The sequence below is a fragment of the Netta rufina genome, assembly GCF_964035555.1.
Source record: "Netta rufina genome assembly, chromosome: 15".
Taxonomy (NCBI): Eukaryota; Metazoa; Chordata; class Aves; order Anseriformes; family Anatidae; genus Netta; species Netta rufina.
Window position 1 is genome coordinate 17,911,444 of NC_140138.1, and position 27,379 is coordinate 17,938,822.

Consider the following 27,379-nt stretch of genomic DNA (forward strand, 5'->3'; position numbering starts at 1 on the left):
CCGTTTGGTATCCACCGCAGACAATGGCAGGCGGAAGCTTTCACTCCCACGGCGCCATACGGGAAGGATTCTGTCATCATGCCATGACAGGGAGAGGAATTTAAATGTTAAAAGGCAGGTTTTCTCTGAACTGCATTCAAAATACCCACCTAAGAATAGTGTCTGTCTTCAGAGGGGTGACTGGTTTCCATCCTCCCTCTTTCACACATTTATAGCACCCCTATTTCTCCCTCTGACTCTTCCAAATCTGCAGCTTTTTACCAGATGCTGTGATGGGACCGTGATCGATGCATGCAGTGATTTGGTGTAATTTACACCCAGGAGTCAGACTGAGAGCACAGTTCTTATCCCTCAGCCTAAATCTACAGCCCACTTGCATGAAAGCAGAAGGCCCAGATTTATTAACCTGCTCCTTCCCCTTGTTTATAGCAGGCCCTCTGCTTTGACTATTACACCTGGGTGTATTAGCTTTTATCAGATAATAAACCTGGCTCAGTGAAGGTAGACTTCGTGTCAAACACACTGTAATATTCTCAAAACACAGCCTCAGCAGTGTGCATCCTAATGCCAAACGTACAGATTTTGGGATTACGTGGCAGAGCCCGTAATGTTCTGTCAGTCAGGATGCAGCAAATCCTCTAAGTGCAGGCACAGGTAAGCTTTTGTTCAGAGCATCACAATGGCAGGGAGGTTTCTCCTGTGTTTACTTTCCATTGCAGACATTTACATTTGGACCAATGAGCTGAGAATGTTTTCTTGATGATTATAAGTGTAGCGTTAGTATGCAGATGAAAATGCAAATCGGCCTAGATAAGGCTTCCTGGATGGCACTGGAAGTCAAGGATTTAATCTAGCATGATCTTGGACATAGTTTAAGCTCCTCAAAAACAAGAACACATAACCTGATGCAAAGATTTCATCTCAATAAACCTCACTGTCAACAAATTCCAGGAGCCTTTGTTTGCTTTAGCAATTGGTTCGGGCAGATGTGAGGTCTGTGAGGCGTCTGATGCTCACCTTCACCAGGCTTCCTGCCGGGGCGGCTCCACTGGGCGTCCTGCTTGTGTCCCCAGGCCAGGCTGGGATGTCTGTGTGACACTGCCATTTGTGTGGCACTGCCGTTTGTGTGGCACTGCCAGGTCTGGCCCCTGCCCCACGTCCTTGCTGTGGTCGGGGCTGTGCCGCCTCCACCCCGTGCCCCTGCAGCCTGCTCTGAAGCGGGTCAGCCCCAACCTCTGCCGGCTCTGCCAGACCACCATCACGACGGCCGCATCCTCTCCCAGCTGAGCCAGCTCGCCTGGTGCCTGCGTTTCAGAGCCCTCGGGCAGCATCTCCTGTCTGCTGGCTTGTGGGAAGCCCCCTCTGTGCCCTCAGGTCCCTCCCAGGACCCCAGCCAGGCGCCTGGATGGTTACTCCGAGGCACGCGGGGGTTTTGACCTGGCCGAATGAACTGCTTGGCCGCAACCTTCTGAGTTTTAATATTTCATGATAAGACACTAATTGCTGTCTCTGTGCCAGGCACTGGCATTTCTTCAGCCAACTCCTGCCGTCCTCCCTGCCTGTATTGATAGAGGCCAAAGCAGCACAGGAGATGAACAGGTCCCAGATTTTGATCAGAGCTTGCACTGGCTCATATTGCCAGGTCCAAGTCTCCAAAACCAACGAGAATTCAGAAGCTGGGAAGTCCATGATCTGAAGGCACCCAGGCCAGATCCCCAGTCATGCAGCACCTGGAATCCCGGGGTGAGAGAGCCACAGCCAAGCAGGGGCAGAGTGGCTGTCCTCCTCCTCACCGCCACTCAAAGGCTTCTCGTCAGGCTGTGGTGGGGCAATGCTCTGGTCTCCTTTCTAAGGGAACCATCGGGATGGTGTGCGAGGACGCTCTGCATCCACACCTGGAGGTGACATGTCCCGTGCAGCAGCTTCGAGGCCCTCGGTGCAGTCAGGCTGCTGTTCTCAGGGCAGCAGGGAGAGCGGCAGGCTGAGAGGGAGAGCCTCGGGTGCAGAGCAGCCGTAGACCGGCCTCCTTGATGAGTGAGCACTTAATTAGCCTCTGTTGAAGGCCCAGTCCACGGGAGCTGTATGTAGGAACTGTAGGGACAAGAAAACCTCTTAAACAAGAACAAGCAAGGAGGCTCTGGGCTTCCCAGACCTTCCTTCCAGAGCTGGAAAGCCTTCACACCTGAGCACGAGCCAAGAAATGCTGGCAGCACCAGGCAGCTGAGCACAGCCCTCACTGCTCCATCCTTGCGCATAAATTACCTACAGGCTCTGAGCTAAACAAAGGGACCTGAAATAATTCTGCATTTTAATAAAGTCAGCATTCGTGCCTCTGTTGTCCTTATAGAAAGAGAATTTGCATTTCTTCTTGCCAGCTTACTCTGCACAGCCTGCTGCCACTGGAGATCAGCTGCACACTCCTGCACTCCCCACCATGGAGCGAGTTACATTTTATTTCTTAATCACTGTAACAGCAGAAATGCAGAGCCCATGAATACATCAAAAGCCCTTCAATGGGCATGTTTCTTTAAAACGTGAAAGTCCCCAGAGCAGCTCTGCTGGTGGCTATGTGTCCCCCCTCTCCTCCCGGCTGCTCTCCCACCATACTCAAAGCGGCCGACAGACTCGCAACCAATTTGATCAGGAACCAAAGGCAGAAGAACTGGCACTTCCACTTCTGTTCTGTGTTTCTGTAAAATGCATAAAGAAAAAAACTGCAGCTTCTCCCTCCCAAAGGAGCAGCATCCCCTGGCTCAGAGCTGTGCCTCTGGCGACCAGCATGTGAGCCCATGAGCCACAGGAGGGCTGCGTTCCTCCTGGGACAGTCCCTTCTCACCTAACATTTTGTTCTGTTCAGTCCTCTGCAATTTTGGCACAGATTCAGCCCCGCAACAAGCTGATTCCACTGCTGCAAATGCAGAGATCTTGCCAGTGGCAGCAACGTCCCTAGCATGGAGACCCATCATTGTTGTCTCCCAGGACCAGACCGGGAATCCAGAGTGGTGCACAGTGGCAGAAGTCACCCGTGGTGACAGCCTGCAGTTGTCCTGCGTAACTCCGTGCTGCATGCCAGCCCTTTCTGTCAAGCAGTACCAGTGAACAAGTAGTTTCTGTGACTTTTCATTACTTGTACTGTGCCACAGCAGCTTGTTATGTTGGACACAAGGGCCATGTGTGGTCTGTCCAGTCTTAAGGATTCTGCCTCAAGATGTGAGACAAGGGCACAACCATGTCTTGACAAAGGCTCTCTGGGGCTGCATGGTGGCAAGGGGTGCCCTGCATGCTCCTGGGGTGACTCCCTCCTTGTCACGGCCTGCTAGGAGTCCTATCCAGCCGCCTGAGCTGCTGTGGTGCCGCAGCACACTGGCATCCTCGGCAGGGCAGGCAGCGGGGCTGAGTTTCCCCACTCTGCCGCATTGCTGCCACTGCAGGGCCACCCCAGTGTCTCCCAAAGCAGGGGAAAGCCGTGACTGTAGCTTTCAGCATGTTCAATTACTGTCAGTTAATGATGATTAATTTACAATTAAGGGCCTCTAAAGGGTAGTGTGTGTGTTAAATAAATATTGATCTTTCATTTGTGGCCACAGATATATTACCCCCGTTACAGGAAATTCAGCAGTGGCAGGAGCACAGCAGCCTCTGCTCACAGCCCTGCTGTGAGCAAAAAGAGCTGCCTGGGAGCACCTCCAAGTTAATTGTGTTTTGTCAGGAGATTCTGGGGATTGCCAGGTGCATACAGGGCTCCGTGCTCGGACTTGCCCCAGCCAGCAGCTCTGGTTGCGCAGGGCTGGGTTAGTCATCTCGTTTGTAGCACTTCAGTATGGCTCCCAATTGCTTGGTCCTGTTTCCACTTGCAGAAAACTTGTGAGCGCTGGGGGGTGCTGGGAGCTGGTGATTTTCCTCTTGAGCAGTCCCTAATTGGCCTTGCAAAATAAACAAGCCATCCAGTGCCTGCTAAGTTTCACTGGCAGCCAGGCTGCCTAGCAGACTGGTCCTGGGCCGGAGTGCGGTGGAACTGGGGGCTTCTGCGAGGCCGCGGGCAGCGCAGCCGAGGGGGCCAGGGCTGGCCAGCCCCCCCAGGAGATGTTTCAGGGCATGCCTGCAGCACGCTCACCCTGTGACTCTGCCGTCTGGCAGGGAGATGCTCAGCTTTCTCCAGAACATGCAGCTAGCTAGCCGGCACGTAGAAAATTCCAGCAGCAGCACCTGGATTGAGCGGAGCCCCAGGAGCAACATCCCCTCGGCAAGCGTGTGGCTGCGCTGCAGGCCTGCAAGGTGCCAGAGGGGAGGAACGCGTGGCACCATGCACAGCACAGCCCCGTCGGGACTGGGAGGAGACAGGGCAGGGAGCGGCCACGGCCTGCGGGGACACGGCCGGCACGCGGCGGTGATGAAGGGCGCTGGGGCTGGGACCACGCGCAGCTGCGGTATGGGGCCTGGGCCAGGTCTTTACCAGGGCAACACTGCTGGGGGCCGTGCTCTGCACGCCTGCTTGGAACGGCACCCAAAGGCCTTATTACCAGCTGTGTCCCACTGCCGAGGGTCTTTAGGAGAAGATCAATTACTCCCTGACTTGTTTTCGTAGAACAGAAGCAATGAATTCAGCCTATCTTGAAAGAGCCCCAAAACATCGTTAAATAACCCAGAGAGCAGATTGTCCAGTACCCCAGGGTGCACATCTGGCTGTCTTCTCACAAGAAGTGCCTGAGCTGAGAATGTTTTCTCTGGCAAAAGGCAGCGCCTGGCTGAGCCATGTGCTCTTTAGCACCTACTTGCTCTTCTCCCTGCGGGCTGTTCTGGATGTGGCTCAGAGTATCTCAGGTCAGATATTTTGGTTTCCCTGAATATGCAGTGTGTTTTTCAACCTGACTTTGGCTTTTCTCTGGAGTCTTTCTGGCTGGCAGTCCCACCATGGCCACACACACATAGCATGGTGCAGCCAGCAGGAGGGGGGATGCACTCAGCATCCTCTGCAAAGGCACTGCTGCCCTGCCGGGGAGACCTGGCCCGACGCCTGTCCCAGCCTTGGTGGAGGCTGATGAAGCTGGCCGTGGCTGTCAGCCAGCCAGAGCCCTGACTGCAAAGCTGCCCGTCGACGCACCCCAGGGAATGGGGGGTCCAGACACACAGCCTTGGCCCAGTGAGCCCCAAGGTCTCCCGTCTCCTACATCACTGCCCCTGCTCTGTCTCCCGTGCCCAGCAGATCCTCCCTGCAGGCATTCCCAGGCAGCAGCTCCTCCATGGCCCTGGCCTTCTCGGCCTTTCTCTGTGGGAGCACCACAGCTGGCCAAGCCGTGCAGCTCGTTGTTTCAGGCCTTGAAGCTCAAGAACTGCCACCAGTTCCAAATGCTGTCATTTTCTTGTCTGGTCATACATGTCTATGAAGTTTTCTTTATGCTGCTGTTTTCTGACATCTTTCTGACTTTTCTGTGTATAATGAGCACATTCTCCGAGACATATTTTTCTAAAAATCTTTTATCTGTTAGTTGTTAGCTTCATGGCTCTCCACATTTTCCAATTTCATGAGTATTTTTAACTTGCGCCTTTGAAGTATTTGTGACTTCTTTGTTGGTCTAGCAATGGATATCAGTGTGCTAACAATATTCACATCAAAATCCATCTAAGCTCCTCAAGAGTCCTTCACGCAGCGTATTGCAGGGCCCGTCTCAGGCCAGCACCAGTGACAGCACGTCTAGGAAGAGACCGGTGAGCCAGTGCGGGGCCCTGTACACAGGCACGTGGAGACGCTGGCCCTGGGGCTGCCGCCCGCCTGGCCCCGTGGGCAGCAGCTGCTGGAGTGTGGCTGGCACCCAGCGTCCCCCGTGGCGGCAGGAGCAGCCCCCACCGGGTGCAACCACAGTCAGCTGCGGGAGGGAAGGGGGGCCGAGCACTGCTGCTGCGGTGCTGCACTGGGAGAGAGCAGGGGAACAGCACTAGCAGTGGTAGAGTGCAAAGACCAGGGATTGGCAATGACTGGGAACATTTGCAAGAAATAGGGTCATCTCCTTTCTATTATTTTTCTCCAGAGACGCAGATTTTTTGCAGTTCCTGCCATATCATACATTGCTGCATCCCTTAGGATGGCCGCAGGGATACAGATGCAAATCCACGTGGAAGCACACATTCAGAGGTTTGGGGACATCAGGGATCGATGTCCACAGTAACGACATTTTGTTTTGCTTTAAGTTTCTTCTTATTTCTCAACACCCAGTACTCAGGAGTCTCGAAAAAGTATCTAAACAATTTGCAATCCATTCCAGATAATTGAAGGCCACTTCAACATGCACCACAGCCAGCAAGTCCTGAATGCTGGAGCTCAGCAGGGATTTCCATAGCAGTACAGCACCCTTCTTTCACGTCTGTGATTCTTTCCCACACATGGATGATGCAGGATACAGGAGGAGAGACCTATCCCACCCTACCTTCCCACATCCCAGGCAGCTACTGCATGAGCTCTGCTCTTTCTTGCCAGCACATTCCTCACCACCATCCCCTTGCCAGGAACTAGTCTCCCTTCTCTTCTGCATTGCATTTCTTGGAAGCAGGCACACGAGAAGAATATTGTCTCTGGCTTTCTCTTTTATTTGAGGCATGTATTTAAAACGGATGCTTTTGTTCCAAGTGAATGAGTTGATTCATTCAGAAGTGCAGTTTCTGTTTTTGAATCAGCAGAGCTGTTTATGCTCATGGTGTCCATAAAACTGTTATTTTAGTCCTGACACTGATGCTTATGAATAAAATTTAGATCTCATTCAGAAGTACATTAGCTGTAGCTATTTGGCTTCTTGTTAACACATTAATTTTTATTGAGAAGACTACACTGCCAAGCAGTTCCTTCTCCATCTTACAGCAAACTAAGTACCTCAAAAGTACAGACTTCAGCGCAACAAAATTACAGCACGTGCCTCCCTCTCTGGTACCCACTGAACCTAAAGATTCGCTTTGCGGCTGCTTTTGCTCTGCTGCCGGATCACGATGGGAACTTCCCAGTTATGCTGCGTTAACAGGAGAGGCTGGAGCAGATGCGCCATTGATCAGGAAGAGGCTTTCAAGGGTCCGCTCGAGCCGCCAGTAAGCTGGCACGGCTCTGCTTACCCAGGAGGGGCCGGATGCTGGTGTGCTGGAGCCAATTAGCTATCCCGTGTATTTATTGCACTTTTTTGCTTGAAGCAAGCTGTTAAATGTCAAAAATACTTTAGCATTTTAGCAGAAAGATAATTTTTAATAGATTCCACCTACAAAAAGGAGCTGACTGGCAGAATATTAAACTCGGGAAGATTTATTTTTAATCCGTGCCTCCAAACAGCTTGAGATAACCATTTCTGCATTGCTCCTGGCTGATTAATGCTGCTGTCCCTCGCCTGTCCTCCTCACTTGGTTCTGTGGCAGCTGTGGCCTCTCACATCCTATTAACCTTGTCTGCAGAAGGGACACCTGGCCAAACCAAAGAATTAGCTCTTGTAATTAAGAATGTAAACACCACACACTGCCTGCTAACATCCACGTGTCTTGTCCCTGCCTTCTCCTGGTGCTTGTTAGGGTAGACCACCTCCAGCTGGGTTTTTCTCAGCATTAACTTTCCACACACGAGCTTTCAATAGTTTTTAAATAAACAGACTTATAAAACAAACAAACAATCAAAAATAAGTGGGGGTTTGGTTCTTCAAAGACTGGGATCAGTATTTTGTGAGGGCTGGTTGCCCCTAGCTGTACCTCAGGAGAGGGTGCCATCAGTTAGTGGCGTTTGCTGGGACAATGTGGTAATCTTGTACTCTTAGAGGAGACAGTTAACGTATGTGACTTGTCTGATACCAGAACAGCAATGCTTCTATCGATAATGCCAGAGTTTATGACCTGGATCTGTAACCTGACAGCACAGCACAAGGCTGGTGGGCCAAGTGTTTCCACAGCGAAGTCAGCTGAGGTGGCACAGAGATGTGCTCGTGGTGCCTCTGATTCTTAGTTTGATTCTTAGTTAAGTAGTATTAGTCTGTTCTCAGTATCAGGAGTAGCTTCCTGGTGCTGGGTAGAAGAGTTAAGTCACTATTCATAATACAATAGCTTCTGAAAATTAAGGTGACTTTATTTTTTTTTCCTCAATAATATAATGAGTTATTTTGAGTGATGCCAGATTTAATGGCTAAATCAATATGTGTGTTTAGTGTTAGGCTTTATTTTAGCACTAAGTGACACGAGATAAGCAGACTTAGAGTGTTAATTGGCTTGTGTTTAGCATTTACACTAATCAGAGTGTGCAGTGCTGCCCAGGGCTCTTCAGCACTAGTAATTCTGTTTATCCAAACTAGGAGTTGTTTACTCTATTGACTGGAGTGGAATCAGTCTGTTTTTTCACCTACTTGAATGTTATACGGCGTGTGTTAATTCCAGACAGAATCCTGGCTAAACCTGAGCTGTACTGCACGTGGTGCGTATGGGGAAGAAATGGCTAAACAAGCCCTGAAGAAAACAAAACATTAACGTGTACCTGAACTGACAAAGCACGTATGTGTATTGCAAGTAAATGGTATTTATTTTCTCTTCATGGCTGGCATATTTCTCTGCCTTCATTTCAAAGGCATGCAAAAGGTAAGATGAGCCTGGGCTCCCCTTTCTAACTCACTGCCTCCTACAATTAAGACAGAGCTCCGCATCGTCCTGTTTATCAGGTGAATCCACAGATGCAGTCAACTTCCCGTCACCAGGGTCAGAGCACTCTGTTTTCATGAACCAGAAACAGGAGCTGGGCTTTATCAGGTAACACTCTAGAGCCCAGCTCTGCTGTGCTGCCCTAGGAGGGCTCCTGCAGCTCAGGGGGTCTCTCTCAGGCATGGGTTGTCTGGCTGCAGGTTCGTGTGATGCAGCAGAAGGTGCTCCTGTGGCTGCTGCAGAGCTGCCTGGCCCAGGGTCGTGTCTGCCTTGTGATGCTGAGAGCAGGTGCTGGGGAAGAGCCCGCTGGAGCATCCCGGGAGCATGGCCATGGCCAGCCTGTGTGCACGCAGCCTGGCTGCTGTCGCAGGCTGTTTGGAGAGGGGCAGCCTTACCAACGTTTTGTTCCTGTCACCTGGCTCTTTTTTAATGCAGTTGCTTTTGGATCATTTAATTTTTATCTAAACATTTGCTTCACAGCTGAGGTCTTGGACAGCACAGCTCTGGCTTCCTGGAGCACTGCTAAGCCCCTGAAAAAGAGCCATCTCTTGGAAATGCTGACAACCCTGACCACAGCTGGAAGCTGCCTCCTGAGCCCTTCCCAGGGTCCTTCCTTGCTGCAGACCCAGCGTGCCTCTGTTTCTGAATACCTCGCAGCAGGGTGGATGTGATTTATAGACAGCGGTGGCATGTGCAGAACCTGCAGTGCTCTTCCCCCAGCAAAGATACTTTTTACCAGGAAGGTCAGATGCACCACAGACGATTCATTCTCCTTGTTGCTCTAAGCTGTGCTGAGAGGCAGAACAAGATGAAATCGCTTTTATTTTGCAAAGTGCTATTTTATCGATTTCTGCCAAACGAGCTCTAACCTGGTTGCAGTGCCCCTCCAGTGCCGCTCGCCCGGGAGGGTCTGCGCACGCCTGCGCGGTGGCAGGGCAGGAGGGAAAGCCCGGAGTCACCGTTATCTCGAGCTGCAGCAGCGTTTTGACAGTTCTCGAGATGGACATTAAATCGCTTCTGCGAGGGAGAGTGAAGGGATGTCACTCAGGCTCAGGGAAGCTCTGCTGTACCAATTACACTGACTGTGTGATCCGAGTCAGAATGAGAATCATAAATCTTGATTATTCTCTGTCTCAACTGATTTGAACCAAATGCCTTGGACAGGGATATAGTTCACATCTCGCTGAAAACTGCAAAAAACTGATTAAATGTACAAACTGATATAAATAGCACTCTATCTGCGTTAATGCCCAAACTGTCACTGCCTGGGGAGAAGATACTATGTGGACTGGGCTTTCTGTCCTGGCCTAGAACAGCTTCCTGGGTATTTTTGGAGGCAGCTTTCTCCCTACTTCCATTTATTTTGGTACTTTGTTCCTGCAATGCTGGCTGTTATTATGATGCTGTCAATTACAGATGGCATCTCTGATTCTGATTGCACTTTGCTTACAATTAAGCATCCTATAGAAAAATGGAAATGCTGGGTCATTAACATAAAGTAATAATAAGGTAAACCATTCAATTATGTAGGAAAAAAACATTTTGAATAATAAGGATATTGTATGCCTAAAAGACATTCAGATGCCAGTGTATTACCATTTTTGCATACATAATAAATGAACTTAAACCCCAAAATAATCAACACAAGCAAATAATAAATAGCTGTGCACTCAGCCACAGCCTGGCTGGTGTTGTTTTTATCTGGGTCAGAAGAGCAGCTCCTGGATGAGAACAGAGAAGTCCCGGGTCTGTGCAGTCTTTGGCAGCCCTTCTGAGGAAGGCTCAGTCCCCGCGGGCTCTCCCCTTGCTGCCCCAGGGGGATGCGTGGCACCTGGTGCCCAGAGGGATGGGGCACTGGCGCTCCTCACTGCATGGTGGGGTCAGGGTGGGGGTGGCAGGGCTCTGGATGTGGTGAGTGTGTGCTCTGCAGAGCCATGCAGGTTAATGAGTGGAACATCATGTTTGTTTTGGAGCAGGGGAGAGGTTAATGCCAAAGGGAAGGTCTGGCCACTCGGTGTTGAAGTGGAAGGGTCTGGGACTGGCTCTGTTTCTTCCAGTGTCTGCTGTCACCTGGGTCACCCCACTGCAAGAGCCTGTCATCCTCTCGAACCAACCAGTGCGTTCAGCACCAGTAGGTCTGCACTGACCAATCTTGTCTAAAACTAGAAATAAAACAAGTAATTGCACAGACTTAGATGCTTCTGCCCGCCTGCCTTTGAACAGCCAGATGCTCCTATGACAGCGTTTACCAGCTTTTTTGTGTCAAAACCTTTCTGTATCAGTGGAGTGGGAGTCCTTGTTACCACGTGTCTCATCAGCAATGCAAGAGCTCAGAAGCAGGATGTATACAATTACTTTTGTTATTCAACCTCTTCTGCAGATATCGCTCCTATGTTGTCCTTACATAACAATTCCCATCCTTTTAGTTGTTGATGACTCTCCTATTACTCTGGCACCGTGTTAGGATAACATCCAGATATATCTGAAGAGTGGAATTTATTTACTGTTTTTTTTCCTTTTTTTTTTTTTCTTCCTGAAAAGCTTTTAGCATGATATAGCAGCAGTGCTTGCACTTAGGCAGCCATTATTTTCAGGATTTTTTTTCCTGTTAGAAGTAAATTTTCTGGAAGATGAAACAGGACTCCTCAAAGTGTGTAAATTCATACTTGCTACATCTTAATGTTCTACTTCCATGATCTTTCTTCTCAGGAAAGGCCCATCTCAGGGAAATGGGAATGGTCTAAATTACTCAGTTTAGTCGCATCAATATTCAGAGTGGCTTGGACTGTGCCTATAGCTCACTTCCTCAGCTGTGTGATTTTCTTTTTATTTATTTATTTATTTAACCATATCAAACAGGCTTTTTCAGGAACTGTAGTCTGCACAAAGCATCTGAAACTCTCCTTCAAGCCCAAGTGTGAAACTTCATCACACAGATGCCTCTGTTGACATTGCTGCACAGAGTCCTCAAGGCAGGCATGCTTCCTTCCCTGTTTCGCTGCTTTCCTTCCCAGCCATGGGGTTTACAGCAAGTCATGGACATCCAGGCCTTTTCCCTTCTTCACGTGGCAGTGGACGAGGTAGCATGTGAGGGACTTGTATCCGTACACTGGAGGGAAGCCTGGATCTGACAGAGAAAGCAGCGAGCCAGACTCAGAACAGCAGACGGCCTTGACTTGAAATTCCGCAGTCAAGAGTTACAGCACTCACCACCCCTGTCCATGTTTCTATGTTCATAGCACATGTGCTAGAGAAGGCATTCAGACTGGTGTTTCTTTGCTATGGCTGTGATTTATACAGTGATTAAATCTGTTAGACAACACTGGGATATTCCCAGCAAATAGTAGTACAGCACATCTGTAGAGAACAGTAGTGAAATTAAGTCAAAACAATTTTGACTGCAGTAGTGTTCAAAATACGCATTTCAGGGATTTTCACTACTTGTTTCATTCCTGAGTGGTGACCAGTAGTAAGTCATACATTAAAGCTGGAGAGATCACGCCAAATTCATCCTTGGTAAAACAATGTCATGCTGAATATGCATCTTCATCCACAGAACTGAGACTGCTGTGCAGAGTCGAAGCTGGGTGATGCTGAGGGCTGTGGTTCTGCGAGTCACCTGCCAGGAGCTTACAGGGTTTCAGGGCCTCATCACAGGTGAGTTGCTGGTCCAAGCCAGGTGGGTCCTGCAGTTAGCAGACCCCTAGCCTTTTGCCGTGGCTGCTGGTGAGGTCAGTAGCTAAGGGCACTCTCCTTTAGGAAGGCAATGAAATCATGGCGACACTATCTGAAACTTTCTAATTTCTGTGTGAGCTGTGCTGTCAGATGGGCAAGGGATTTCAGCACAAGGTAACAGACATATTCCCAAGGAGACCCACTTGAGGAAAGAACAGAAGAAAGCAAGATTTGGCATTAAGATCATAATTTCAGATTACATTGTGCTCACATCAACAATCTATATACATGAGAGCCTTTGGGGAACACAAGGCAGTAATAGCTATCCAAGCCAGCCTGAACAGTGAGGGTTATTTTTAATTGCAACTGAATGGATCTAACCTTGTGATGTCTGTTCACAAAGCGTTGCTGGATTAATATGGGTTCCATGGTTGCTTCTGCTAAAAGACTTTAATGGATCAGCTTAGTTCTCTGCTCCGTGATTATAGCATTCTTACCCGCCTATCATGCATGAGCCAGATGGTCCCAGTGAAATCAGAGTATATTTATATTTTTGTCTGCTACTCAGCCAGCTGCCCACTGATTTTGTTGCATAGTGGTAGGAGGAGAGGAGCCTTCCTGGGTGAAGTTCACACACCTCTTCCCATAGGCGCGACGTCTCCCTCTGCTTCCTGAAGCGTGTCAGAGGAAACAGGAGAGCCTTCTTTCCCAGGGCTGCCTGGAAGGGTTGCCTGCCCGCCTGGAGGGCAGCCACGCTCTCTGCGGCAGAAGCAAAATGCTGTCTCCTGGCATGGATTCAGCCACTTCCCAGTGTGCACAGGGATATCTTCAGTTCTATCGGTGATGAGAGCCATTAAGAAGGTACAAGTACTAAAGAGATCCTGAACGATGCCTATAAAACCTCTGAATCCCTGACAGAATCAATAGTGGACTCTCAGGAGTAACTTCTTATCCAGGCCAACTCAAGCACATGCCAATGAGCTGTTAAAGATTTTGCATTTTGTGGAGACACAGAATCTGTTTCTTTGCAATTGTTGGACTCTAACTGGGCTCGATGGTGAACAATGGCATTAGAAACAGACTGTGCTCCCAAGGCATCTTCCCCGCTTCTGGGAGCGTGGCTGGGATGATGCTGGCAGCGCCCTTCCTCCAGGCGCCTGCCCTACCCGCCCCGTCCTTCAGGGCAGTGGTTGTGCTGAGGCACGGCCCCTGCTGGGGGCACGGGGTGCTGTGCCTGGCCCCCTGGGGTGCGGGTCCCGGTGGCACCTGGGGGCTGCTCCCCGGCCAGGAGACAGGAGCTGTGGTGCCCTGCTGCGAGCAGCGATCTCGGGCCGGGCTCAGGGCCCTGTACCCTGCTGCGTGTGTTTGCTTCCTTTTTGATAACTTCGCTATTGACACAATTTCAGATTTGGCATTTCAGTTACCGTAGCAACTCGATACTTCCATTCTCTGATCAGATCAGCCTGCAGTTAGTCAACACGGCGCTAGCACCTCCGTCGTTATGGCAACGCAGGCCCGCTCCGCACCGCTCCGCCGGCACCCCAGGGAGGCGAGCGCGGCCGGACGGGCAGCGGGCAGCGGGTGCTCCCGGCCCCGGGGCTGCTCGCTGGCCTGGCTGCGGCTGAAGCCGGAGGTGCCGCCACTCTGCTGCCTGCCCTGGGCTCCTGAGAACCCAGGAGATGTTGGGGAGAAGCTTGGCGGGGAAGGCGGCGGGCACGGAGCCAGTGTCCTTGCACCTGGAAGTGCAAGTAAGTCTGCTTGGGTGCTCTCAGACTGCCACTCCTGAGAACATTTGGCACAGGCACCAAATGGCTTGACAAACTTTGGGACAAACAAAATCTTCTTGTCTTGGAAAGGGAAAAAAACAGTCCCAAGCATCCTTTAATTTAAGGGCATTAAATCCTGCAAGAGCAGAGCAGCCAGACACGGGGATGGGGCATTCCCCCCCTCCAGCCACAGCCAGGCAGGGTCACACCAGCTTCCACGCCGTGAAGCTGCTCCACGAGCCTCCCAGGGGCGTTTTGTTTCCCTTTAGCTCCAGTCTGAACTGGCACACGCTTTTCTGAAAGTGCCTTGCAATTTGTTTAATGTTTTTTTATTAAAACACATGTGCAAGCCATTTGAATCAGAGCAGTATGAATCTATTAGGCAGCGACAGATGCAAGTTTTGTGTCTCTTATTAGAAGGGATTGGATTCTGAGGTTTAGTGATGTGCAAAGGATTGGACTTTGGAGAGATTAAAATTATTTTCAGTGTTAAGCACAGTATTTCTAAGCTAATGCACTCAGTCTTGAATATAGATTCACAGACCAAAAAGATTATAAAACATTAAACCTATGTAAATTCAGCTGTAAATTTATGTTTGAACAAATTCAACACGAGATTTGACTTGGGGGCTTACAGCAAATAGGTTCTGCTTTTAATGCGTATAGCAGCCTTCGGTTGCAATGCTGTTCTCCCCTTGAAAGTCCCACGCCTGCTGAATTACTGGCAGGTCACAGTTGACAGCTCAACCAATTATACCAGAATGTGTTAATAATAAAATGGAAAATGACTTTATGTTTGTCTTTTCTGAAGACAAAAGCAGATGTTTGCTCCACACTGAGGAGCTGCAGAGACGAGCTCCATGTGCAGGTGTCACTGTTGCAGCCTGTGGCCATTGCCTCATTCAGATAGCAGTTGTGCAGATCAATGTCCTTCTCAGTGGTCCTCTGAGCCCTGGGAGTTGCTGTGAACTTTTTTTCTCTCGTTGCGAACGTGAAAATACAGTTAACAAAGACTCCTTTTGAGTGGGATTGCAGGAAACCTGCAACATCGTGAACAAGCTGCCTACACAGAGATAAATGACAGCTGTGACTGAAGGAATAAACAAGATAATCTGGATTTAAATAAACCACAAGGGGATTTTGGCAACATGCAAATTCACAAATTTATAAAATGTATCCTTTGAAAATAAAGAGCTTGTCTGAAGCCAGCAGTTAAGAACAATTACTACAGCACATTTTTCCAGTGAGGGCTGAGAGCTGGCTTTTGCCACCAACCAGAGGGGAGAGGGAAGAAAGGGTTCTTACTGCCCACACCGCACAGCAGTTGAAGGGCATTTTTATGCACAGAGCAAACAGCTGGCAGAGGTGATGGCAGAGTCCCCTTCCTGACTGCAGAGCCGCAGGAGCATTCAGGGTGGTGGTGGGGACACAGAGCAGCCTTGCCCTCCCTTAGTATCCTAGCCACAGCACTGGGGAATGAATGTGAGAGGAGAGAAATATCAAAAGCCCAAGCAAGCACCCAATAATACATATTTGATCGTCTGCCGGGAGGACCAGGTAATTCCTGGATCCAAGCCCAGGAATGGTAATAAAAGTTTCATCTTGACATTGCGCATCACCGAGATGCTGCTACCTACAGGCATGATGAAGGGCTGGATGCTCCCCCCCGAACCTGAGTGACGGCTTCACTGCTGCTGGATGGCGGTAGAGCACCTTCCGAAGGGACATGGCTCATTGTCATTGCCTGGCTTCTTCAGGCAGGTAACGGTGGAGGTGGAAAAGGGCCGGGGAGGTGAGCAGAGACCAGTGGCAGAGCTGAGGGCAGACACTGTCCCTTAGGCTGCTCTGCCTTGGTGTGCCAGGTGTGGTCAGCAGCTGCTTCTTCATTAACTGGCCTGGCTTTGAAAGTAAAAAAACAGTGCAAGAAGAGCCAAAGACCACTCAAGAGGCCATACAGTCCTTCCCAGGAGCAAAGCATTGCGAAGAGCTCTGCAGCAGCAGCTAAGGAGAGCAATCCAGGGCCTCGCATGCTGCCCAAGCGAGTGGTTGGTCACGGTTCTGTGTGTGTGCAGTTAGGGCAGAGCTCGTGGCAGCAGCTCTGTGAAGGTTTTCTGTTCTGAGGACCCGCTGCAGTGCCAGGGGCTTGACATTCAACAGCCCTGTTATTTTCAGTAACGCCTGCCAGACGGTGCCATGCCATGTTCTGTGCTGCACCCCTGCCAGCAGCTCTCACATGCAGCAGGATGTGTGTGGGACGCGTTGGCTCCTCGGGCTGACATGCTCCAGCTCCTTCACAGCTGCATTTGCACTGTGGGTGCCCAGCAAGGCAGCCAGTATGCCTGCCCAGGAAAGGCAGCACCTAGGAAATAACTCTGAAAGGAGGCAGAGGTTGGGAGAAAGCATTTCTGCGCGTGAGTCCCAAAGCTGCAGTAGTCTGGTGCTCTGTAGGGCCAGGAGTCTCAGGGAAGGATGCTTCTCACTGCACACTGCAGTTTCCTATGTTATCCTTAAAACTGCATGGCAAAAGCTGAATCTGCTTTTCTTCCTCTTTTCCTTGATCGCTACTACCCTGCTGTCTCTCCTTAGTACCAACCTATCTACCCATTTGTCTTTATTGTGTACGGAATTAAACACAGACCTTAAATGCGACAACACTTTCAGATTATTAGCTCTGCAATTTCTTGGCTGCTGTTTATTGTGATAACATCATCTGAAGGGGCTGTTGTAATTAATAGTTTGTATGTGGTTCTTTCAGAACCCCCTGGTGTGCTGGTTTTATACTTGAACATCAGCCACTATAACTTGCTTCCAGTATATTGTCTGAAGTGTCCCCACTGCAAAGAAAAAGCTTAGAAGCCTTTTTTTTTTTTTTTTTTGGTGTGTGTGTGTTTTGCAACAGTTTATTGAAACCATAATTTAAAACAAAAGCTAAGTAAGTATAATATTAAAGTCTCCCCCTTGACCCCGGAACAGAGGGGAGCAAAATCCTTGTTTACAGAACTGCCTATGAAGGGGCTATTGCCACTGCACCTCAGTGCCTGGAAGGAGAGGGAAACTCCACTCCTGGCTGACTCCCAGCCTTGTCAGCCGTCGGGATGCACAGGAGTGAGTGTGGGTGAAGGACGGCAGCAGTACTTCCTCTGAATTCAGATTAATTTTCATCTCTTTTAAAGCAATGTCATCTAAGAACCCACAAATCACAGTCACAATCCATAATACAAAGCAATCAAAAGCTTGTGCAAGCACTAAGTCCCTAATGCCTTACGCCATAGCCTGGCCATCCCAGGGGCTGCAAATGCTCGTGGTGTTGGAGCAAATGCAGTGCAGCTGCTGTCAGCAGCCCCCTGCAGCCTGATGGTACAGCATCAACACAAGGTGCAGGGGCCCAGGCAGCCCTCATTTCTCTGAGCTGTTAGTTTCAGCATCCACAGGCATTTGCAGAACAGCGTCTTGTCAGATAGGAGACAAGATACAAAGATATATTACTGTAAAACAACAGTCTAGTGGCTGTGGCCAGACCGATTCACGCTGCAGCAGAGGTGCCAAGTAGTTGCGAGCAACGTGAACCAGCCCCAGGAGCCCCCCCGGGGGCTGTGTAGCCCCACAAGCTCCGTGCTGCAGAGCAGATGTGCTGGTGCTGTGCCCACCAGGGTGTGCAGGGCAGCTCTCTGCCCATGCCGTGCAGAGGGTCAGACCAGACAATGGCAAGGGTCCCCTGGAGCCCTATTGTCTGCGCATCCATCGCTGGTAGACCAATAGAGCTTTTAGCATCTCATAATCACCACATTTTGACATTTGACAGCCTGCTGCTTGCTGCCAGGGTGTCTGACTCAGAGGAGCATACACCAGCCAATTTTGCCTGGGCTGGTCCCTCCTTATGCTCAGACAATTGCGTAGGAAAACAGCTTATCCTGTCCGAGAAAGCATAAACAAGTGTGCCATGCTTCTGCGCGGGTGTCAAGGTAATTGAACACCACGGGGTAATGGTGTTTGCTGCTTGCCTGGCAGTCCATCACCATTTGCAAGGTAAGAAGACTTGCACACTGCTACTTCTCCGATTACTGACTGGTGTCAAAGCCGGGGGACCTGGCAGGAAAGCTCCCAGCCATCACCCAGGCTGCGGTGCCACTGTCCCCAGGGGCTGACAGTTCAGCTGCCCCCCAATCACCTGAGGTGCTCTGTGTGTAGCACAGGCCAGCAAGCAGCAGGGTGAGAAGTGGGCTGTAGTTAAACTGTCATTGTATCAGTTAAAAAGGAATTGTATAGAGATTGCTAGCTATAAATGATGATAAAATAACTATTTTGTAGAGCAAGGAACAGAAGAGTAACACATTGATTTTGGTAATTAATGGTTCAATAGAAATCTGTTCTGGGAACGCCCTGGGCAAAGTCACAGGGTTGGAAGAGCCTTTATTCCCTGGTTCGTTTCTCACTCCTCCGCCCTGCTTGCCGAGGCTGCTCACGGCTCCTGGCACAGCCACAGCCACCCAGTCCTGCATGGTTTGGCTGCCTCGGCTCCTTGCAGGCTCCTTGCAGGCTCCTTGCAGGCCAGTTAGCCCACGCTGCATTCCCGAGAGAACTGCCTAAGGGGTTCCTCCATTTGCCTCAGTTGCCCAAGGGCCAACAGGGACTGCCCACAGCACTGCGGTGACATGGAGCTGTGCTGTGCAGTGCCGGAGAAAATGACCGCATTCACCTGTTCTCCTGACACCAGTGCTGCCGGTGCCCAAGACCTCAAGCGGGCCCAGCACTTGCCCTGCCTTTGGCCCTGTCCAGCAGCAGCAGTGTGCAGAGTGACGGGCACAGGTTGCTGCTACAGGAACAAGGGATGAAGATGAGTGGAAATCTTTCTTATTTGGGCTAGCCTATTGACTGTGGTGGTGTCCAGAACTTCCTGTTGCCTTCATCAGTTCAATTACTGAATTACAAGTGCTTCAATTTTCAGCAATAGATAAGAAATATTTAAGTAGCCAAAGCAAATATTTGCCTTATCTTACAACCCAAGAAAACTACACAGAAGGATAAAAATAGAATATCTATGGTATTATACGTGCAACTGACAGTTTCACACCTGCGTGAGCATTTCTTCTTGTCTGAGGATCAGGACTGATGCAAAACTTGACATGAGGCCATAGTAAAGTGCAGGCACTTCAGACATCAAGGTGAACAACCTTGCTGCAGGATCTGTGCACAACAGGCATCGAGCAGCTCTGTGTTAGCTCAGCACTGCTCGCCCAACTCCCCCCGTTAGACAGAAGCAGCCTGCATTCCTGGGCACCATGGGGCCTCCAGCAGCACCCTCAGATTAAAGAGCACAGAGCAGCTCCTCAGCCACCCCCGTAAGAGCGAGGCTGGGTCAGACATGGGCAGGAGCACTGGCCACCGCCGCTCGCCGTGCTGCATCAGCTGGTGCCTCACCAGCATCGCTCGCTGGCAGCGGAGCAGTGCTGCGGAGGGCGGTAATGACGGAAAGCAACGAGGTCCCTGCAGCTGAATGCCTTTGGGGAGAAGTCCTGACCTGCAGGGTGACTCTGGTAATAGGGAAATGGAGCCATTGCTCATAGGTGCTTGCTGGCGTGCTCTTCAGTGCTGTTCTCTGAGCAGATTTTAGGATGGCCCAGCTTGCCGTGTCAGCTGCTGGCTCAGGCTTGGGCTCAAGCTCTGCGGGCGTGTGCAGTGCCACTGCTGAGCTTGGGTGCCCCATGAGCACAGCCTTCATCCTCGCAGGAGGAGGATCACTGCCTCTGCAGCCAGGCCCAGTGAGAGCGGCCGCACAGAACGGTGCTGCCCATGGCTTCAGCTCTGCAGGTGGGCCCCCTGCTTGTGCAGCAGTCAGCCCCTGCCCATGCCGTGGGCCTTGGTGTGATGTGCACAGCTGTAAAAGACGCTCCCTTCCTACAGGGCTGCTTAGGTGCTGGATCCTCCACAGGAAAGCCCCTCTGTGATTCTGCAGCATCTACAGTCCCCTACCACTTGCTTCCCTCTCGATCTGTTCAGGCTTTTCTTAAAGGAAAAATACCTCAAGATGCATTGTTCTTGACTAATCCCTACTTCTAGCAAACCGCTGCTTCTCAGGCAAGGCAGGGGCGAAGCACAGAACCCCTCTGGGCAGGCTGGCAGCAGTCAGGGCTGCAGACACAGGCAGCTCCGTGCCGGGCACCGCGGCAGAAGGGACGAGCTGCTGGCAGCCCCAGAACCTCCTCCTGTCCTGTCAGGAGACTCCCACTGCCTCCTGCAGCACCTCACACAACAAGCCCAGTTGGATGGATTACACCAGCTGTAAATACACAAATAATGGAGAGGTTTGAAGCGACCAGTAGCATTTAGCAGTCACAAATACAAGGCACAGTGACAGGCAAATTTAGCTGGGCCTCGTCTGACAGACACTTCTGCTTACAGTCTTCAGCTGTGTTATTCCATGAAATGACTGCTTCCGAGTGCTCTGCTGTTTGACGTCAGCATTGCTGCGGTCGCTGGTGCCCAAGTTGCTCTCACAGAACCATTTCCAGCCATTCACTTTGTTTCCTCAGCATATGTTTGAACTAAAAATAGTGAGAATGCGAAGGGAAAATCCTTCAAGGCCCGGAGCACCTCCCTCCATTCCATTGCCACAGACCCTGCTGAATGCCACAGGCGCTGCAGGGTTGCGCAGCCCAGGGCAGGAGCAGGCTGAATCCCCCCATCCTGCTGCGTCTCCGGCCCAGCAGCCCCACAAGGCAGTGGGCACGTAGGACAAATTAGCAAACAAAAGGTTAAACAAACTATACTTCATGTGGGTGTGCATATGCACAAGTATTTGAAAAGATTTAGATAAAAATATTGTTAGAACGCACTTAGAAAGCAGTCAATACTGTGCCTGTAAAGCCTTTAAACACACACACTGCAGTATCAAATGCTCACACAGCACAGCAAGCGCTCCCAGACATGGGTGTAGGTGCGGGTGCTGTGGCTGCTGCCCCATCACCTGGTGCTGTACCCAAGCCCCATGCGCTCGGTGCAGAGGGTGCTGTGCCACGATCTGCGGGGTGCTGTGCCAGGCTGCCCTGTGGGATGGGGCTCGGCCGCCGGGAGCCCCCGCTGCTCACTGCTGCAGCACGCCCCGTGGGCCGCCCTCACTGCCGCTCTGCCACCAGCTACCTTGGCACCCGGCAGCTCGTGAGGCTCAAAAGAGGCTATAGTGCACTTGCAGGGGACATCTCTTAATACCTTCCGGCTTGCTATGATAATCTTCAACTGGGGGCAGTTGGGACAAGCATTTACCTCTTCATTTTCTTAGATATAAATGCTATCTCGCTGGATTTTCATTTTACAATATGGTAATATGCTATCCAGGAAAGTCTTGCTACATGCTAATTTATCCAGTAGGCAAATTCCTTTTGGCTAATAAAAGTGCTTGCACAGGAAGCTCAAAACCCAGCAGCAATTAATTATTGACAGAGCATGTGAATTAGAGATAAAAGAAAAGTCATTCTTTCTCACACACAAGATAGTAAATAAATTTAATTATTGTACTAGAAGCAGGGGATCTTACTCTGTATTAAGTTTTATTAGCTGAGACATTTAAAAGCATGTCATCATAACAAAAAGGTCTTGTGTAATCCTAACTGCACCACTCCGGTACAAGGCTCTGAAGTGAATAGACTTAATTGAGCAAATGGAAGCAGATGGCTTGCTGAACAGACAGGTATTGTACAGGTTTATTGTCAATTAACTTTTGTCTACATTTGCCTATGGCGAATTGACTGTATAATGTGTTACCAAGGCTAATTTAACACTTCAGGTGCCCACTGTGTCTGGGGGCTGAGGAGAAACAAAACCACAAGTGCTTTGGTCCCTGGGGCCTGCAGTGTCCCTCCTCCTGAATGTCCTGCCCATACCTGCACAGGGCAGGAGGGGACCCCAGGTGTCTGCCCATGCCTGGCCGCTGCTTAACCGCTCCTCCCTGTGCTTCTGTGCAGGAACGTGATGCCCAAGACCCTGGATGGGCAGATCACCATGGAGAAGACCCCCAGCTATTTCGTGACCAACGAGGCACCTCGGCGCATTCACTCCATGGCCAAGGACACGAAGCTGATTGTGGTGGTGAGGAACCCGGTCACCCGCGCCATCTCGGACTACACGCAGACGCTCTCCAAGAAGCCAGAGATCCCCACCTTTGAGGTGCTGGCCTTCAAGAACCGGACCCTGGGGCTGATCGATGCCTCCTGGAGTGCCATCCGCATTGGCATCTATGCACTGCACCTGGAGAACTGGCTCCAATATTTCCCTCTGTCCCAGATCCTCTTTGTCAGTGGCGAGAGGCTCATCACTGACCCAGCTGGGGAGATGGCCAAGGTCCAGGATTTTTTAGGCCTCAAGAGGATTGTGACAGAGAAACACTTTTATTTTAATAAAACCAAGGGGTTCCCCTGTCTAAAGAAGCCAGAGGACAGTAGTGCTCCCCGGTGCTTGGGCAAGTCCAAGGGTCGAACTCACCCCAAAATAGACCCTGACGTCATCCACAGACTGCGGAAGTTTTACAAACCATTCAATGTCATGTTTTACCAAATGACAGGCCAAGATTTCAAGTGGGAGCAGGAAGAAAGTGATAAGTAGAACCAAGAAATCAGGAGAAAAGCTCTTCTGTTTTGAGATGTGAATCATCATTAGAGACCCAAAACTCACCCAGGGCTAAAGGCTCAGTCTCATAAGCGCAAGAGTTTTGCGTGGTTAAGGTTGCAGCCAGAGGTGAACAGCATTTCCAGGTCTGAAACGTCAGTGACACATCACCTCCAGGTTGCATTTAGGCCTGGGCTCTCCCCTCCTGGGGGATCAGGGAGTGGGTGGGAGGAGGAGAAGGTGGAGAGAGCAAAGCTCCTTGAGGTGATGGGATGCTTCATGTCCACGTTCTGCTGCTGGCGTGTTCCTTGTGGCCAGGCAGGCGGGACCAGCACGTCCCGCTGCCACTTGCTGAGCATGAAGGTGGTACATAAAATCCAGCAGCAACAAGACAAACCAATAGATTCAATTTCTCCTGCCCTGGCTTAAGGTTTTGGTCAAGCAGCAGCATGAGATCTGGTAAATTCAGGATGTGCATTCACATGCACACTGGTATTTGTGTGGGGAAGGAATAAAGCCAGTTATGCTGCAAAGGAACTATGTACGGAAACTTCATTTGCACCAGATGTTCCAATTACTTGTTGCACTAAAACTAGTATTTACCAAGTGCCACAAAATCCTGGGCCCGATTCTCCTCTCACTGATGGCTGTAACTCCACTGGCAGAAGAGACTTGTTCTGATTTATGGGGATGCTCAGTAAGATCAGAATCGGGGCCTTCTCCCTGCCCCTGTTCTTCTCTGCCAAACCACATCCTGAGGTCATTCACAGAGCACCTGCTGGCTAGGCTGTGGGCGCTGTGTGGTGTCCCGGCCAGTGGTTTGGTGCTCCCAGTGGGATCCCAGGCTGTCACTGCAGGGCACAGGTGCTGGGGACGGCTTTGTCATCACAGCACAGGTCTGGCCATCGGGGCCCAGGGACTGCGGTACTTTTGCACCTTGCACATCAGATCCCTGCTGCTTGCTGCTGACAATGGGGTTTGCATAATCCTGAAGCAGCCTTCATCTCTACTTCAGAATCTGTTACAAAAAAGCAATTAATTCCCAGGGTGATCACTGCTCTGAACAACATATGTGTGTTTTCTAATGGAAATGACCAAGTCATATGCTCAACCAAATTTGCAAGTCCTGGTAGCAACTATAAAATAAACCCGTATCACAAGTGAATCCTCCAGCAATGTGATGCAAGCTGCATGCTGGGAACAGTGGAGAGCAAGACAACAGCACTTCGAAGCAGCCACTGTTTTCCGTGTCCATTATTGAGAGAAAAAAAAAAACAGAGAGGGAACAAAAAAACTGCAGAGCTACCATTGTGGAAGTGTTCCCTTTGTATGGGTGATTACTAAGGCCACTCAAATATTGCTAGCTACTCTCTTTTTACAAGTGGCCTTAGGACAAGCGTGGCTGTTGTGCATCTCCCACTGCCTCACAGATGCCAGGTCCCTGGCTGTTCGGAAGCAGCAGAGATGCAGTATGAGGTTGCTTTAGGAGGACCAAGACTCAATTTTGGTAAAGGTGGGGAGAAAACCCTATTGATCCAACCAACCAAATGAAATTATTGTTACATTAGGTAATGAGCTGAACCTGCTTTGGGTTTCACGTTCTGTCACGTGGTTCATTGCACTATAAAGTGGTGCTGGTGCCTTGGACTGAGTGAAGAAAGAGTTGAATTCGTTTTGAAAATTTACACCATGGCCTGTTCTGGAGGGGCATCACAAAACTCCCTGCTAAATTGATATCAGTTCCTATCACCCCAATTAGATTTAAAAACAGTTCCTGACATAACTTTTTTTTTTTACAGATCCTCAAATCCCCAGATTGTTACATGAAAATTGGAAGTATATAATAGGAATAACTTTACGGTATTTCACATGTATTAAGATGCCATGTCATCTCCTAAGTGAAAGCTGCTGTAACACGATTTGCTGCAAGCTGACCGGTGAATTCAGCTGGAGGACTAGGGCTTTATTTTGAGGCCCAGCAGCCAGAAATTTCCCCTCTTCCTGCTGCGCTGCAACCTTGAAGCCAGGGCGGGTGCAGGCTGATGGCGTGAGTGGAGTCTTTCAGCAGCTCTCGTGGCCCAGCATCCAGCTGGGCTGGCGGTCCTCGCTGCTGCTGGAGGCTGCTGCGCACCGTGGTCCCGCTCACTGCATCGGCTGTACGGGTTGGTGGCTGTTCGTAACCGTGGCTGCTAGTGGCTAATGGCACAGCACCGCGCATCTGCCCCGTGGCCAAAGCTTGGACTCTCTCAGCCCCATCTGCAGCTTCATCTGGAGCAAGGTCTCTGAGTGAGGTCTTTTTGAGTTTGTGCGAGCCCCTGGGAACACTGAACCCAACCCACCAGGTTTCCTGCACACCCCGGCCCTTGGCATTGTGCCGTGGCCCTGGGGCAGCTCAGACTGGCTTCTTTCAGGAACAGGCTTCTGGCCCAATTGCCACCGAGCTGCCATCACACCTCTCATCATGCCTGTTGCTGGAGGGAAAGGAGATCTGAAAATGTGTGTTTGCCTGAGAATTATGACCCAATGAAGCACCCAGTTAGGGAATTCATCTGGCTTGTGGCTGGGCCTGCGAGGAGCTTCCATTTTGCACTCGGATGAAGGACAATCACCCCCATCACTTGGTGAGTTTTCCAGAGCTGCGAGAAGCCCCAGCACAGGGCACAGCTGAGCTCTGTGCCCTTTCCCTGACACAGCGAGGGCTCACCAAGGGGAGTGGGGCAGGGAGCAGGTGGTGTTGCAATGAACATGCCCCACCACACGTTCCTGCCCCTGTTCTGGATCCTCATTCTTTTTGCCATATATGCAGAGGTTTATTTTTTATATCGCTGCAATCTCAATCTTGAGCAGAGATGCTAAACAGCCAGGAGCAGCCCCACTCCCTGCATGTGAGCAGCTGGGATTACAAGTGGCGCAGGGAGGGCTCCCTGGGGTGTGGGGTTTTGTTCTGTTTTCTGAGACATAACCCCACCTGTGGCCCTTGTCTGCCACGTGAGGGGCTGTGTCTGCATTGCTAATGCAGCACTTTGACAGAGGAATTATTTTCTATCTGGCCAGAGAGTGGCCTGCCAAAAGAGAGAGTCGGGTTAATAATACTTCCTTTTTTTTTTTTTTTTTTTCAACTATTCAAATGTCAGCATTATAATACACAGGAAATTGAATTTTGTATTTGATTTCAATTAGCAAAGCATAAATTATATTTAATTTTATACACAGACTGGGTGATTCATTGTTCTGGAAAAGCTGGTACTTTATGGTTCAGAGACTGAAAATGGAGAGTTAGTCTTTTCTGAAACCCCACTGCTGTGCTGTCATCTCGTCCCAAATACGTCTCTGTCTGTCTGTGTCATTCTGTACCTGAACAATATGAACATCTTGAACCTCACACTTGAACCCACAACTCTAAACAATAAAACGTTGTAGCAGCTGCATTTCTCTGCTCCGTCCCTCCTTGGCCCCGCAGCAGCACAAGCCCAGCGTGGGTGGCAGAGCCCAGGGGGATGCCAGCCATGACCCCACCCCTGGGGATGTGGATCCCCGATGCCAAACAGGCCATGGGAAAGGCACCATGGGGCGTTAGGGTCAGGCCAGGCACGGTGCCAGCCACTGCTCTCACTGCCGCAGGAGACACCTGGGAGGGGAGATGGCCCCAAAGTGCGCAGCCTCAGCTGGGGACAGCAGGACGTGTCCTGTGAGGGGTAAGGGGAGGGCAGCCCTACTCGCTGGCCTCGCAGCTCAGGGTTCATTGCCAAGGTCACAAGGAACAGATGCCCCAGCAGTGCCTGTGAAGTTCTGCTCGCCACTGCTTAAGGATAAATCAGTTTATAATAAAGGCAGAGAGAGGGCTGGCTGCCAGGCAAATAAATTAGGGGGAAAATTTTTTTTATCTTATTTTGTGTGCACAATTTCCTGTTAGCTTGCAAAAAGCTATTTGACAGCATGGTCTTATTGTGTCATCTGATAAAACCACTGAAAAACTTTTATCAACAAAATTAGGAAGTAGTGAACTATAAAATTGCTAATTATTTTCTAGTAAATTTACTTTTAAATAACTTTAGACACCAATTACAGGCACCATTAAGCACCATTAACACTGGGTATATTTACCAAACAACGATGGAATACTTATTATTCAAATCAAGATCATTTTGGTGCAGATTTTGATGTTTGGAAGCCAGTCCCATCTTACCAGATGTCTAAAAAGCCATCAGTAGATCAATTACACCTGAAGTGTAGCCAGATTCCTAATATCTGAATTGTGGGTCCATAAAACCCACCCCTCGAAACAAACACCTGCTTGCCCACGGGCGGCAATCCCGAGCAGGCGGCTCCACGCCTCGGCACGGGCCCAGGAGCCACCTGCTGCTCCTCTCCACAAGCCCCGAGAAGGTGAGCCCAGACCTTCACTTCCCTGAGGGAGAGGCTCGTGGGAGACCTACATAGCTCTGCAAAGTGTTTGGACGCTCCCTGCCACCTTCCTTGGGCACGTGCTGCAAAACAGCCTGCTGCAGGGTGCGCTGCGTGCCGGCATCCCCGCGCCCCAAAGCCTGCACCGGACGGGCTCTGCACTGGGCTGAGTGCAGGCGTGCCTCTTAATTGGACGTTGCCAGGAGGCTGTCAGAAAGCTGGCTGCAAAGCTGCTACCTGATCCCACTTTCCTGCTGTTATCTTTGACATCCTCATTATTTATTAACTGC

General features: G+C 50.3%; 1 protein-coding gene across 1 annotated transcript in view; it reads left to right on the forward strand.

The window, feature by feature from the left end:
- The window catches only part of HS3ST4 (heparan sulfate-glucosamine 3-sulfotransferase 4), a gene marked incomplete at both ends in the record, with an annotated part of 59,374 nt that extends 36,692 nt beyond the window's left edge, over nucleotides 1–22,682 (forward strand). The window contains one exon of the mRNA XM_084296308.1: nucleotides 22,046–22,682. Coding sequence (XP_084152434.1) covers nucleotides 22,046–22,682 — 637 coding nt within the window. The remainder of the gene's footprint in view (nucleotides 1–22,045) is intronic.
- Nucleotides 22,683–27,379: the final 4,697 nt, after the last annotated feature.